The sequence below is a fragment of the Mercenaria mercenaria genome, chromosome 11 (genome assembly GCF_021730395.1).
Source record: "Mercenaria mercenaria strain notata chromosome 11, MADL_Memer_1, whole genome shotgun sequence".
Lineage (NCBI taxonomy): Eukaryota > Metazoa > Mollusca > Bivalvia > Venerida > Veneridae > Mercenaria > Mercenaria mercenaria.
The window spans coordinates 51170360-51184776 of NC_069371.1; the positions used below are offsets into that span (position 1 = coordinate 51170360).

Below are 14417 nucleotides of genomic sequence, written 5' to 3' on the forward strand. Positions count from 1 at the left end.
GAGGTCAGTAGGTCAAGAGTCAAAGTCACAAGGACCCGGAACAGTTAAATGGTTTCGGGATGATAACTTGACAACACCTGGGCCTAGGATCAATAAAAGTTAATAGGGAGGTTGGTCATAACCAGCAAATGACCTCTATTGATTTTGAGGTCAAAAGTCACGGTCACAGTGACCTGGAACAGTTAAACCATTTCTAGACAATAACTTGAGAACGCTTTGGCTTTGGATCATGAAATTAAATAGGGAGGTTGATCATGACCAGCAGATGACCTGATTATTTTGAGGTCAGTAGGTCAAAGGTCAGGGTCACAGTGACCCGAACAGTTAAACCTTTTTCCGGATGATAACTTGAGAACACTTGGGCCTATGATCAGGAAAGTTGATAGGAAGGTTGGTATTGATTTTGAGGTTCGACTTTGACATTGGCTTACTTCTGTGACAAGTCTGTATTGTGGAGGTATTATTCATAACTCCTGTGACAGCTCTAGTTTATGATAACAGTCTCTACCTGTAGGCAAGAGTACATAACTCTGTCAAGTATTTTGGCTGGAATCCAGGATTGTGGCCCTGTTTGGTCTTCAGATTTCATACAAGTCCCATGTTTTGTGAAAACTATTTGACATGTGGCTTTGAAACTTTGAACACTTGTTTGTTATAACAGTCTCTACCTGTAGGCAAGAGTACATAATCTGTCAAGTATTTTGGTTTAATTATGACCCTTTTTGAACTTGGAAATTGGTTCAGATTCTTTGCGCCATTATCCGACTAGGCCGGAAGTGCTGCTTGAATACCTATTTAGTAGTATTGTTCCTGTAGTTAGGATTAATCAGTACATAAGTAGTGAAATCTAAAACAGACTATAAATACAGATTTACAAAAATTTAAAACAGACTATAAAATACAAATTTACAATCCTTGACTTGTAGTTACCTATCATTCATCAACTGCAGACACTACAGAACAAGAGGGTTTTGAGTTTATGTTGAACCATAAAAAATGTGTGTTACATTTTGTACAAGAATGGGCCAATATCGTCGGGGTTGCCTTCAAAGAGGACCACACTATCAACGCTTTTCTGGAGGTAAAATAAAGTGCTAGTATATATTAAATGGGAGGGGAACAAAGAGTTTTATATGTCTGTATGTTTATATAAATATGAAACTCTTTGTAAATTTTAATGATAATTCTCGCTGTACATTTTCTTTGGATCATTGAGTCAAATGTTCTTCATGTTGATAAATAAAAGACATTGTGTCTGAAATTATTACATCCTTCACCTCTGATTCATGTGGGAATGTTTGTAGATATTTGCAGAGAAAAGTTAGTACTGCTAACTGTGTCTGCCTTTAGATAACTGAAATACTTTTGGAAACGGTGCTATACCCAAAAACGAACAAATCCTACCCTATTAACCCTTACCCTGCTAAATTTCTATAATGAACTTTTCAATCATTCAATTTGGACAGTACCATTAAACGTTAAAAGGGGTGCTTACCAAAAAGATACTGACTGAATGGCGAACAGTGCAGACCATGATCAGACTGCATGGATGTGCAGGCTGATCTTGGTCTGTTTTGGTCACAAAGGCAGAATCACTTGCCGCCAGCAGGCTAAAGGTTAAAGCTTTATAGTTTCTATGGCCTGAATTATGTGGGTGTGACTTATAACTCTATAATAAAAATACCCCTAAACTTTTATTTTATTTCCAGGAGTTACAAAGCTGTGTGCAGGATGACCTTGAGGATTACCCGAGCTTGAAGGATGACATTGTAAACCTAGAAACCATTCTCAGTACACACTTCGGGTATGTACGGAAATTTAATATTGTCTCTCGTAAATTGTTTACATTTCACAATATTTGCTATGCTAACAAGCCTAGACCTAATTCTTAATTTTCTAACATTACATTTTTTTAATGTTCCGTACTGTGGAAAATGAAACTTAGATTTTTCATTCATTCCTAACAATTCTTAATTCTGAACAAAAATTATTCAGCAAGTAAATTCTGGAATGATTTCATTTTAAGTAAAATTCTGTTTAAGATCCCCGAGCAGCAAAATGAAGAAAAGAATGTCGGGATCATTCACCTTCTCGAGAAAACATTCAAAAGAATGCTGTCAGGATATCCCCAGGAAGAGAAAACCAAGGTGCCCATCAGATGAAAGTAAGTTGGAATCTGAACATTGTTCATTTTGCTGATGTTATAACTTCGGTACTACAAGTTTTTGAAGTTTAAATAAGACTTACTGTTAAATGTTTTATATCAAACACCCATCAGTAATTATCTTCCCTAGTATTGCATTATTCAGTGCCATTGCAAATATCATGTAACCATGAAAGTCACTAGCTTGTTACCAAGACATTCACATATAAATGTCTTACTTTCAATTTATTTTTTCATATCACCCACATCAGCCTAAATCGGAACAATTTCAGTGACTCAAACCCAGTATCAAATGAGCCGCGCCATGAGAAAACCAACATAGTGGGTTTGCGACCAGCATGGATCCAGACCAGCCTGCGCATTGCAATTAGAGAAACCATTAGCGAACAGCATGGATCCTGACCAGACTGCGCGGATGCGCAGGCTGGTCTGGATCCATGCTGGTCGCAAAGCCACTATGCTGGTTTTCTCATGGCACGGCTCAAATTATGATAAAGAAAAAGACTGATTTTTGTCAAACTTTTGACAAAAAAAGTTTGTGGTTGAAAAGTTCTCTTTACTGTAAAGGGGAGAAAACTTCATAGGAGACTGGTTAAAGGAAGAAATATATGACTTTGTGTTAATAAATCTTCTGCTTCAAATAAATTCAAATTTTAAATGAGAAAAATATCTTACTGCAGAACATGCACTTTTGCATGGTCCAATTTGTATGTTGCACAGCGTAATAATGAACTTTATTCTGTATTTGTCCATATTTTTCAGCAATTTTCAAAGTGTATTGTGCCGACCATACCTACAGCACACTCAAATTACCAATGGACACCAAGGTGGAACAATTGTTACTGTCAACCAAGGAAAAGCTTGGACTTGGTGATGACCTCATTCTCTGTGAGGTGAAATCCACTGGAGGTAACTCTCTTCTTTAGAACTTACTATAGTTATAGTAGATAGTAATTTTTGCATTTTCATTTCTTTTACTTAGTACCGTAGATACCCATGTATATTGCACAGTTTTTTGACCCCCGGGACCACCCCCGAATCGTGGGTGCGCATAATACACAGGTATAGACAATTTTCCAACTTCAAAACAAGTTTGTTACCTATGTTTGCCATTTTGGTAAAGGGAAACTACTCCCTGCGCTTACTGTCACCGCTAAAATCTAAGATTGCCGTTATGTTCTGTAAAAGATCGAATGGTTTATTTTTCTTTCAAACAAAATTAATTTCATATAAATTTAAAAGTATTTTGATGAAAGAAATGTTAATAAATAACAAAAATTATGATACTAATTAAAGATCAAGAATTATCTTTAACCGAGATCAAACTGTGAACAACATAATTGACACGTTAATTGCCGGTAATTACTGGCTATTTGATTGTGACAAAAAGACTATCACACCTTTTGTTATTGGTTTGAATTGAGAAGCTCATGTCATTTTGAAAGATGCCATTCCGAAATATTGAATCAGCTGCTGTTTATTTATTCAGAATAGTTAATTAAAAAGGTAAAACAACAAATAAAACAATATTTTACTGGTTTTATTTCCGAGAAAACAAAAATCGATAGTACCGCAAGACTGATGCTGCTCTCCGCCGCAGAAATAAAATTTATGACCTGTGTCAATGTAAACTCTACTTTGGTTTTCCATCCACCTCAAAATTGACAAATGTTTTTTTCCCAGGATTTTGGGCCAAAATCAGGGGTGCACATTATACACGGGTGCGCATTATATATACATGGGTATGTACGGTAATCATCTTCATTCAGTACCATAAATTGGTAATATTTCCAGTGGTTTTATTTTTGCCAATATTCACGAATAAATTTTATTGCCAATCACAAGGTCAGAATATATGACTATTAATTTGCATCGTTCATTCCGTAAAACAAAAACACTCTTGTTTTATGAATTCTTAACACCAGGATATAAGGAGCTAATAACAATGACAGTGCTAAATAAAATCTGCACAAAATTTACCCTTTCTACAGTATGTCAGGGAAGGGGGATAATATGTAGGCAGACTGGGACTGGAACTTTGGGGGGCTAAGTACACCATTCCAATGCTCTGTTGAGTCATTTGCACATTAACTTTTACCCTGCTAAATTTCTAAAATGGACTCGGGTCCATCATTCAATTTGGGCAGTACCATTTATTATTCAAAAGGACGTGTAGACTTACCTTGGTCTGTACTGGTTGCAGAGGCAAAATCACTTCCCACCAGCAGGCTAAAGGTTAAAATGTGTTCTTGTTGGGAATCAAGTCTAAAACCACACAACACTTCCACAAAAAATCAAAATTTGTCCTTGAAAAGTGATTACCGTACAAACATGTTTATACCATAAGGCTAACCCTGTGGTATGCCAGTAGTACCTAATTAGGTGCCAAATATCGCAAAATGTGCAGCCAGACAAGGCCTTGGAACACCATTCTGATCATGCTTTAGTGATTGAGTTAAATGAAGAATATTTGCATATTATTCACATTAATGTTGAAAATGGGACTTTTTCTTCTTTCTATTTTATTCGCAAGACATACAAAGGATGTAATACATAGAATTTAGTTTCTCAGTTAAAAACCAAACAGGAAAAAAAGTTTTAATTTTTTTTTGTTTCTGTATATCTGTATGCCACCAAAATTATACTGTAACACTAGTCAGAGACTTCCATTTCTTCAGCTATTTTATTATCTGTTAAAATACATACTTCTTATTTACAGAGAGACTGATCTTCAAAGAGAATGATTTGTGTGTAACTACAGGGCTCAGTATCAATGGCCAGCTTTTTGTTACACCAAAAGAACATCTAGATGCACTGGTAAGATTTTAGTCAGTTCAAAATACAGTTTAATCATTTTGGTTTCACTGGCATAAGATTTATTGTTACATTTAGTTTGGATCAGAATATGACAAAATGCTATAATTTTGTTAGTACAAAATTTTGTTTTGAGCAAAAGCTTCCTTTAGCACAGACATGATTGTGTTGTTTAGAATTTAATGCTAAAGAGAATTTCATCTGCTTTGAATAATGGATGCTGTCACAAAATCCATGAAATGAGTCTCTCACAATCATTAATTTTCTAACAAATTTGATTGCTAATTTCAAAAGCTTCCAATTAAAATGAAATAAATCATTGGAAACTTCTCATGATTTGGCGGTGGTCTTCCAAAATCATTTGAAATAGTTTTGTGAACGTCTTTCAGACCAAAATCATCTGGAATTTGTCACAGTTTTGCGACGTGTCTTTAAGACTAAATTCATCTTGAATACATCATAGTTTTGCAACAAACCTAAATCATTTGAAGTTTGTCATAGATTTATGATGGTCTTTTAAACCAAAATCATCAGAAATTTGTTATAGTTTTGCTATGATTTTTCAGACACCACTACCAGAACAAGAGGGTCCTTCAGAAGGATCGTTTGCCTCCATAGAGATGTTCAGTTCTAGAGAGATGGCCTATCATATGACACTGTATGACTGGGAACTGTTCACATGTGTGCAGGAGGTGATGTTTACCCTGGTTTTTATCATTGTTAGGTCTTTTGTTTAGTTTGATCTGTATCTGTCTGAAAGGCAACAGTAACTGATTAAAACATTATCATGGTAAAGTTCCACTGTTTAAACCATCTGGTAGAGTGATTAAAAGAAGTCTGTTTTAAGTGGGCCATGATTATTATAAAGACCATTTCTAAAGTGGCATATTATTGCAAAGTTTATCTTACAGTAAAAAGAAAGACCACAGTATGATTGTATATACCTATGAAATGATATTCCTTATAAATACCATTTTTGTCAAAAGAATTCCATTACCTGCTTACCTAGGTTAACAAAATTATGAACATTAAACATGCCTCTGGTCACGCAAGTGTTCTTTTCAATGAAAATGTTGCTTTACACCATTATTAACATTTATTTCTGTATTAATTGCCGTTCTGTTTTCAGTATGAGCTGATATATCAAGTTTTTGGTCGCTACAAGTTTGGGAAGATCACGGCCAATCTAGATTTGTTTCTACGTCGCTTCAATGAGATTCAGTTTTGGATCGTCACAGAGATGGTGCTTACAAACAACCTCAGTAAACGTGTTTCATTGCTGAGGAAATTCATTAAACTAGCTGCTCAGTAAGTTTATTTGATGGGTAAACTAGCAGTATTTCAATTATGTAATACCCCAGTCACACATACGGCACGGATAGCTACGTCGAGCCACGGATATAAACGTAGTAATCCGTATCGATCCGTACCCGAGCCCTACCTTAAAGTAGTTATCCGTATCAATCCATACCAATCCGTATGGCTCAGGTACAGAATGATATGGCTTACTACGTATCTATTTGTAGCTAAACGTAGCTATCCGCGTCATATGTGTGACTGGGGTAAGAGAAAGACCTGGAAACTTGATCATGGACCACGGAATATGTTCAGTTAACTGACTTATTCTTTGCAAGTAGCGGACAACCACCGCCCATGAATCAGAGGTAGAGGTCTGATGTTTTTCAGGTACATCATTTCCGATAAAATCACCATAGAGACAATACACCACACACAGGGATCAAACTGGTGACCACTCGATTTACGCTCTCGTGCTTTACATAACAAGTTAGGCTGTATTCATTAAGCAAAGTAATATATGTAATAATAAATAAAATCTTCAGTTCAGCAAACTCTTCACCTAAATGTATTATTTTTTTCAGACACCAATATATAGGTTATATGCATACTGGGATTTGGGTGAAGTGTCTGAGGTAGAATTAAAAAAGTGATGCAGATGCTTTATGTGGTAGAAATTACTCGTGTTTTGTCTGCAGTGCTTTTCATCTATTGAAATCCACAAGTAATAAGAAAATTAGAAGTAAAAATGTGAGCTGAATCAAGTGATCTTTCTCTGTGTAATGGAAATGCCAGATTGGTTAGATACCCTGAGATCAATCAAGATAGAATAATATTATATATTCTGTTACTGTTTTTTCCAGCTGTAAAGAGTTCAGAAATTTGAATAGTTTCTTCGCAATTGTGATGGGACTGAGCAACATTGCAGTCAGTAGATTGTCACAGACATGGGAGGTAATTCTTGCTTTTTAGTGGAGAAACTTTTTTGGCTTTTGATCATGTGTGGTTGCACCAGTTTGAAACAACTGGCTCAAAGGTTATAAAATTTGAGTGTTGAGACCAGTATGAAAACGCAACCTTACTATTGGTCAGTTGTAAATTTTTTCTCTGAAACCATTCAGATGAGACTGGTCCTCATACTTCAAATTTATAACCTGGACCTGGTTCATACATCTTTGAGTAACAAAGAAATCCTGCCAAAATGTTAGAAATTGAATATTTTTTTATACGCCCTTTTGAAAAACGGGACGTATTATGGGAACGCCCCTGGGGATTTTTTTTTTTTTTTTTTTTTTTTTTTTAAGATTAACTTCCCTTAGTTGTTACTATAAATAACTTATATTGTAACTTTTTTATAATTGACCGTAGGGAAAAACCAAGACCACTTTTCTGTGGTACAACATAGATGTTACTTTCCAATTTTAGGTGTATTTTAAGGTATCTCTACCTGGTAAGGAGTTTTTTTGTGGACTTAGAAAAACAAAACACTTAGTTATTACTAAACAACTACAAAATTAAAATTCCATTTGCAAATACAGGTGCTAGAGTAAAGAAATTTGCTGTGACGGGCGTATATTGTGACATTCTTGCACTCTTGTTTATCTTTAAACAGAATTTGTTTTCATGTTTGAACCTGTGTCTTGTTTGCTTTTTCTATTTTCCTCCGCATTTACTTGCATTATTATAAAAGTTTTAGATTAAGCCCAATTGGTTATGTCACGGGAACTCATATTTGTGTTTTTCTAATTTTTACTATGTGTGTATATGGAAATAAATGTGTTTGTTGGGACATAATCTTACAGATTGACCTAACCACAGAATTTGTGAATATATGTAACTGTTAGGTCCTTCAACATAACACAAACTATTGTACAGTATCTAGTATGTCTATCTTAAAATATTTTCAGAAACTGCCTAGCAAGTTCAAAAAGATGTTTGCAGACTTCGAGACCCTCATGGATCCCTCAAGAAATCACCGTGTATACAGACTGTCAGTTGCAAAAATGCTACCACCTATTATACCATTTATGCCTCTTCTCATGAAAGGTGAATTGGATTTCTTCTCGAGTTTCTTTTATTATCATTCATCCACCTTCTTGTGGAAAGTTAATTAGATATTTTAAGTTTATTAAATACAGTTAATTGGACTGAATGATGACATTTTTAAATACTTGCCTCTTTTGCTTCGCTATGGATTTCAAAACACCTTCAGTTTATAAAATGGTTAAGTGTGAGGAAACTTTACCACCTCATTAGCTCAGTGTTTAGAGTGTCGGAGGTTAGGGATTCATTTCATGGTGGTGACATACCAAGGACATGAAAACTGGTACTGGTAGCTCATTTGATTGGCACTCCATATTTAAAGGGTTGTACTGGGAGGTAAAGTTAATCCACTTAGATACCATGTTTGTCACTCGAGAGCTTTTATGTCTTGTGTTGTCTTTTGATAATATGTGATGATAAACAGAACTTACATTAAATTACCTTTATCATTTAGCTATATTGCAGTTGTCAGTGGTTTTAGTGATTAATTTTTGTTGAGTTTAATGTTGCACCGACACAATCATATGTCATATGGCGACATTCCAGCTTTGATGGTTGCAGAAGACCCCTGGTGCCCCTCTGTGCATTATTTCATCACGAGTGGGCACCTGAATAGAACCACCGACCTTCCGTTAGCCAGCTGGATGGCTTCCTCACATGAAGAATTCAATGCCCTGAGTGAGGCTCGAACACACATCGATGAGGGGCAAGTGGTTTAAAATCAGCGGCCTTAACCACTCGGCCATGGAGGCCACATTGAAATAATGTCTTGATGCATCTGCCATACTGGTCCACAGTTTTAGTCAAAAGTCTCCAAACCACTTTAATTGTAAAAGAATTTGATGCATTGAGAGTTAATTGTATATTTTCAGATATGACATTTACACATGAAGGAAACAAGACATACTTTGATGGATTGGTTAACTTTGAAAAAATGGTAATTCTATCTCTCAGTATTTTACCATACATATAATTATGTTTAATTCAAATTCACTGTTGATTTGAATATTGTATCATATTTTCCAATAAGTTTATTTATGTAATACATAAGCAACATTTGTATTTTGGTTCTCTGCAAGTGATATTTTATTTCCATATCGCAGATTGAATATGATAACTGTGTGGTATTCTCTCTCACCTCGGTTGGTACTGTAATCATATTATTAAGTAGAACATTTTCGTATCCTCCTCTCAGGAATGCAATATTTATTTGAGCCGCGCCATGGGAAAACCAACATAGTGGCTTTGCGACCAGCATAGATCCAAACCAGCCTGCGCATCCGCGCAGTCTGGTCAGGATCCATGCTGTTCGCTAACGGTTCCTCTAATTGTAGTAGGCTTTAAAAGCGAACAGCATGGATCCTGACCAGACTGCGCGGATGCACAGGCTGGTCGCAAACCCACTATGTTGGTTTTCTCATGGCACGGCTCATATAAGACAGTAGACTGAACAGTATTCACAATAGTTTAATTTTGATAATATTTGTGAACAATGCTTCTAGGATGTTTTTAGTGATACTTAATGATAACAATAGTATTGAGGATTATTTAAAGAAGTATAAGCAGGTACAATATGCGAATTCTTATAATGCAAAGACAACTTTCAAATTGAGAAATTAGAATGAACTGAAAAGTATTGAAATAAACTTGATTAATATGGAAGCATAAATTTTTTTTTGTAGATACGAGTCATACTGACGCACAGAAATATGTATATACTCCCACTGCATTCATATAGTCAGACAATATCCTAAATAAATATACCTACTTTTAATACAATCCTTAAGCATTCTTAAAATATTAAAAAAGTGTGCCACATTGCAAGATGATGATGACATTGTGTGATTTATAATGGTTATATTTTCAGCATATGATAGCTCAGACGCTGAAGACTGTGAGATTCTGTAGAAGTGCAAGACTAGGTGAGCTGATTTATTTTCAAGCTTCTAGGTTATAATATCAGTTTTGAGACCAGTTAAAGAATACAACCTGACTTTATTGGACATTTTGAAAATTGTGCTCAGGAAGAACCAGTCAGATTCTTGAGATTTTAAGACTGGTCTCCAAACTGAGTTTTGTAACTTGTTTTTTTTTCCAGGCTTTTGAGGTTATAAAATTAAGATTCAAAAACCCAAAGAAACAAAAACTCAGAAAACTAGCAAAGTAAATACTTGCACAACATGATACTAAATAAGTCCCGAGTGTTGATGAAAAATTCATACAATACTATACTATGAAGTCTAGAGTTGTGACCAAACCTCGTACAGTATTGTGCTAAACAAGCCCAAGCAGTGATCATAACTCATACAATATTATACTTTAGAAGCACTATTTTTTCATATCAAGAATTTTATGTCACTCCTTAGAAAGACGAGTGATTTGGGATCTGATAATGATCAAAATTAGGATTTGTTTATCTGTTTGAAATCAGTTGTTATTGGATTGATACTTAAATGTATATTTTGGATTTTTCAGAAGTTGAAGCTCCTGGAACATTAAAATCCTCAGACACATCAGAGTATATACGCAGCCTGAAGGTGATTGACAATCAAAGCGATTACTTACTCAAACTTCAATACAAATTAGAGCAAGAAACATAAAATAATTATTGTGAAGCATTACATACGTGTTGTTTGTGACTCGTAACTACTCTCTAGAAATCTTTTTACCAACTCCCTATTAATTGGAATTTAAAAATTACCATAAAATCTATGACGCATTACTTAAAATTACATAATTAAACATTGCAGTGAGACTCTTCGATCTTTGTGAATTTACATACAACTCCAGACTTTGAATAGAAGCTAAGATCCATCACACCATTTGTTGTTAAACTTTAATACTAGTAGCTGTTATCTCGGTGAAACCTTCCTTTCACTCAATCTCGTTTGAACCATAATCATTACCATGAACTTATACATAGATGTTATCTTGGAAAACTTCATCACAACTCGCATCATTTGGAACAAGGCAAAATTAACATCTGTCTCATCTGCACATTTCTTTGGTTACAACATGTAATGTTGGATGAGAGAAACTACTCATGAAAACAGCAAAGGTTGAATATTAATGGATTAGTACACTCCTTGTGATAAAATATAGTTACATATATGTGGTTTGAAACTCGTACATTCATTTTAGCTCACACTGTCACAACATGACAATGTGACTTTGTGATCGCGACGGTCTGTTCCTGTCAGTTTAGTCCGTCCGTCGTGCGTAGCGTGGTGCTTCGGGTCCGCTAAATTTTGGTTGTACCCTTGAGAACAGTTTTTCATGGGATCTTTATGTAAAGATTGGTCAGAATGTCACCTGGATTATCTAGGTCAAGTTCGAAACTGGTCACGTGCATCAAAAACTGTCCAGTAGGTCTAAAAATAAAACCTTGTGACTTCTCTATAGGCCATATATTTCACAAATCTCATAAAATTAGTCGAAGTTCACCTGATGATATCTGGATCCAATTTCGAAATGGTTTTACGGGTCAAAACTAGGTCATAGGATCTAAAAATAGATAAAACTCATGTGACCCTCTCTGAGCCCATATTTTCATGAGACTCTTCATGATATATTGTAAATTTCACCTCAGTATGAATCTAGGTCAAGTCGAAAGGGTCAGGTGGGTCAAAACAGGTCATTAGGTCTAAAATTTAAAACTTTTGTATCTCGTAAGCCATTTTTACTCAATGGTCTTATGAATATTGTCAGAATTTCACTGATGATATCTAGGTCAGTTCGAAACTGGGTCACTGGGTAAAACTGTCAGTCAATCTGAAAAAAGGAAATAAACTTGGCCTCTCTAGAGCCTATTTTCATTGATCCTCATGAATGTTGGTCAGAGAATCTCTCCATGATATCAGGCAAGTTCGAATACTGGGTATGTGGATAAAATCTAGTCGTAGCTAAAATAAGTAAAACTTGTGGCCTCTTAGAAGCCTTATTTTCAATGGATCCTTCGAAAAGTGTCAGAATGGTTTGACGCGCTGAGATCAGGTCAAGTTCGAACCTGGGTCCACTGGCGTCGTAAAACTGGTCAGTCGTCTTAATTGAAAACCTTGTGACCATCTCTAGAGGCCATATTTTTCAATGGGATCTTCATGAAATTGGTCAGAATGTTCACCTTGATGATATCTAGGTCAAGTTCGAAACTGGGTCACGTGGTTCAAAAACTAGGTCAGTAGGTCTAAAATAGAAAAACCTTGTGACCTCTCTAGAGGCCATATTTTCATAGATCTTCATGAATATTGGTCAGAATGTTCACCTTGATGATATCTAGGTCAGGTTCGAAACTGGGTCACGTGGGGTCAAAAACTAGGTCAGTAGGTCTAAAAATAGAAAAACCTTGTGACCTCTCTAGAGGCCATATTTTTCATGAGATCTTCATGAAAATGTGTGAGAATGATTCACTTGATGATATCTAGGTCAAGTTCGAAACTGGGTCAGTGCGGTCAAAAACTAGGTCAGTAGGTCAAAAATAGAAAAACCTTGTGACCTCTCTAGAGGCCATATTTTTCAATGATCTTATGAAAATTGGTCGAGAATGTTCACCTTGATGATATCTAGGTCAAGTTTAAATGGGTCACGTGCCTTCAAAAACTAGGTCAGTAGGTCAAAAATAGGAAAAGCTTGTGACCTCTCTAGAGGCCATATTTTTCAAGATCTTCATGAATGTTGGTCAGAATTTTACTTAATGATATCTAGTCAGTCAATATGGTCACATGTGATCAAAAACTAGGTCATAGTCAAAAATAGAAAAACCTTGTGACCTCTCTAGAGGCCATATTTCTCAATGGATCTTCATGAAAATTGGTCAGAATGTTCACCTTGATGATATCTAGGTCAAGTTCGAAACTGGGTCACATGCGGTCAAAAACTAGGTCAGTAGGTCTAAAATAGAAAAACCTTGTGACCTCTCTAGAGGCCATATTTTTCAATGGATCTTCAGGAAAATTGGTCAGAATGTTTACCTTGATGATATCTAGATCAAGTTCGAAACTGGGTCACGTGGGGTTAAAAACTAGGTCAGTAGATCTAAAAATAGAAAAACCTTGTGACCTCTCTAGAGGCCATATTTTTCATGAGATCTTCATGAATATTGGTCAGAATGTTCACCTTGATGATATCTAGGTCAGGTTCGAAACTGGGTCACGTGGGGTCAAAAACTAGGTCAGTAGGTCTAAAAATAGAAAAACCTTGTGACCTCTCTAGAGGCCATATTTCTCAATGGATCTTCATGAAAACTGGTGAGAATATTCAGCTTGATGATATCTAGGTCAGGTTCGTAACTGGGTCATGTGCGGTCAAAAACTAGGTCAGTAGGTCGAAAAATAGAAAAACCTTGTGACCTCTCTAGAGGCCATATTTTTCATGAGATCTTCTTGAAAATTGGTGAGAATGTTCACCTTGATGATATCTAGGTCAAGTTTAAAAGTGGGTCACGTGCCTTCAAAAACTAGGTCATTAGGTCAAATAATAGAAAAAGCTTGTGACCTCTCTAGAGGCCATATTTTTCAATGGATCTTCATGAAAATTGGTCAGAATTTTTTATCTTGATGATATCTAGGTCACATGTGCTCAAAAACTAGGTCACTATGTCAAATAATAGAAATAACGACGTCATACTCAGTTCAACACTGGGTCTTGTGGGGATAGGTGAGCGATTCAGGACCATCATGGTCCTCTTGTTTCAAAAAAGGAAGACTTCATTATAAAGAAATAAATCTTTTTAAGAGTTTTAACAGTGAAATCATTATTAATCATTCACGAGTAATATTGGATTAGTGATTGTGGCAGTCCATTAAAACACATCTCAACAAAAATTAAAATTACCTTTCCTGTTACATATTTATGCTCCCAAGAAATAACCATTTTTTAGCTCACCTGTCACAAAGTGACAAGGTGAGCTTTTGTGATCGCGTGTCGTCCGTCCGTGCGTAAACTTTTGCTTGTGACCACTCTAGAGGTCACATTTTTCATGGGATCTTTATGAAAGTTGGTCAGAATTTTCATTTTGATGATATCTAGGTCAAGTTCGAAACTGGGTCACGTGCGATCCAAAACTAGGTCAGTAGGTCTGAAAATAGTAAAACCTTGTGACCTC

The 14417-nt window shown here is 35.7% G+C and overlaps 1 protein-coding gene across 6 annotated transcripts in view; it reads left to right on the forward strand.

Moving 5' to 3' along the window:
• The window catches only part of LOC123531451 (rap guanine nucleotide exchange factor 4-like), a 162993-nt gene extending 152076 nt beyond the window's left edge, over positions 1–10917 (forward strand). For all 6 annotated transcript variants that reach the window (XM_053517422.1, XM_053517423.1, XM_053517421.1 and 3 more), the window contains 12 exons: positions 931–1081; positions 1710–1804; positions 2043–2164; positions 2927–3073; positions 4884–4981; positions 5545–5670; positions 6108–6286; positions 7138–7228; positions 8182–8320; positions 9190–9254; positions 10185–10239; positions 10793–10917. In XM_053517422.1, coding sequence (XP_053373397.1) covers positions 931–1081; positions 1710–1804; positions 2043–2164; positions 2927–3073; positions 4884–4981; positions 5545–5670; positions 6108–6286; positions 7138–7228; positions 8182–8320; positions 9190–9254; positions 10185–10239; positions 10793–10917 — 1393 coding nt within the window. The remainder of the gene's footprint in view (positions 1–930; positions 1082–1709; positions 1805–2042; positions 2165–2926; positions 3074–4883; positions 4982–5544; positions 5671–6107; positions 6287–7137; positions 7229–8181; positions 8321–9189; positions 9255–10184; positions 10240–10792) is intronic.
• Positions 10918–14417: the final 3500 nt, after the last annotated feature.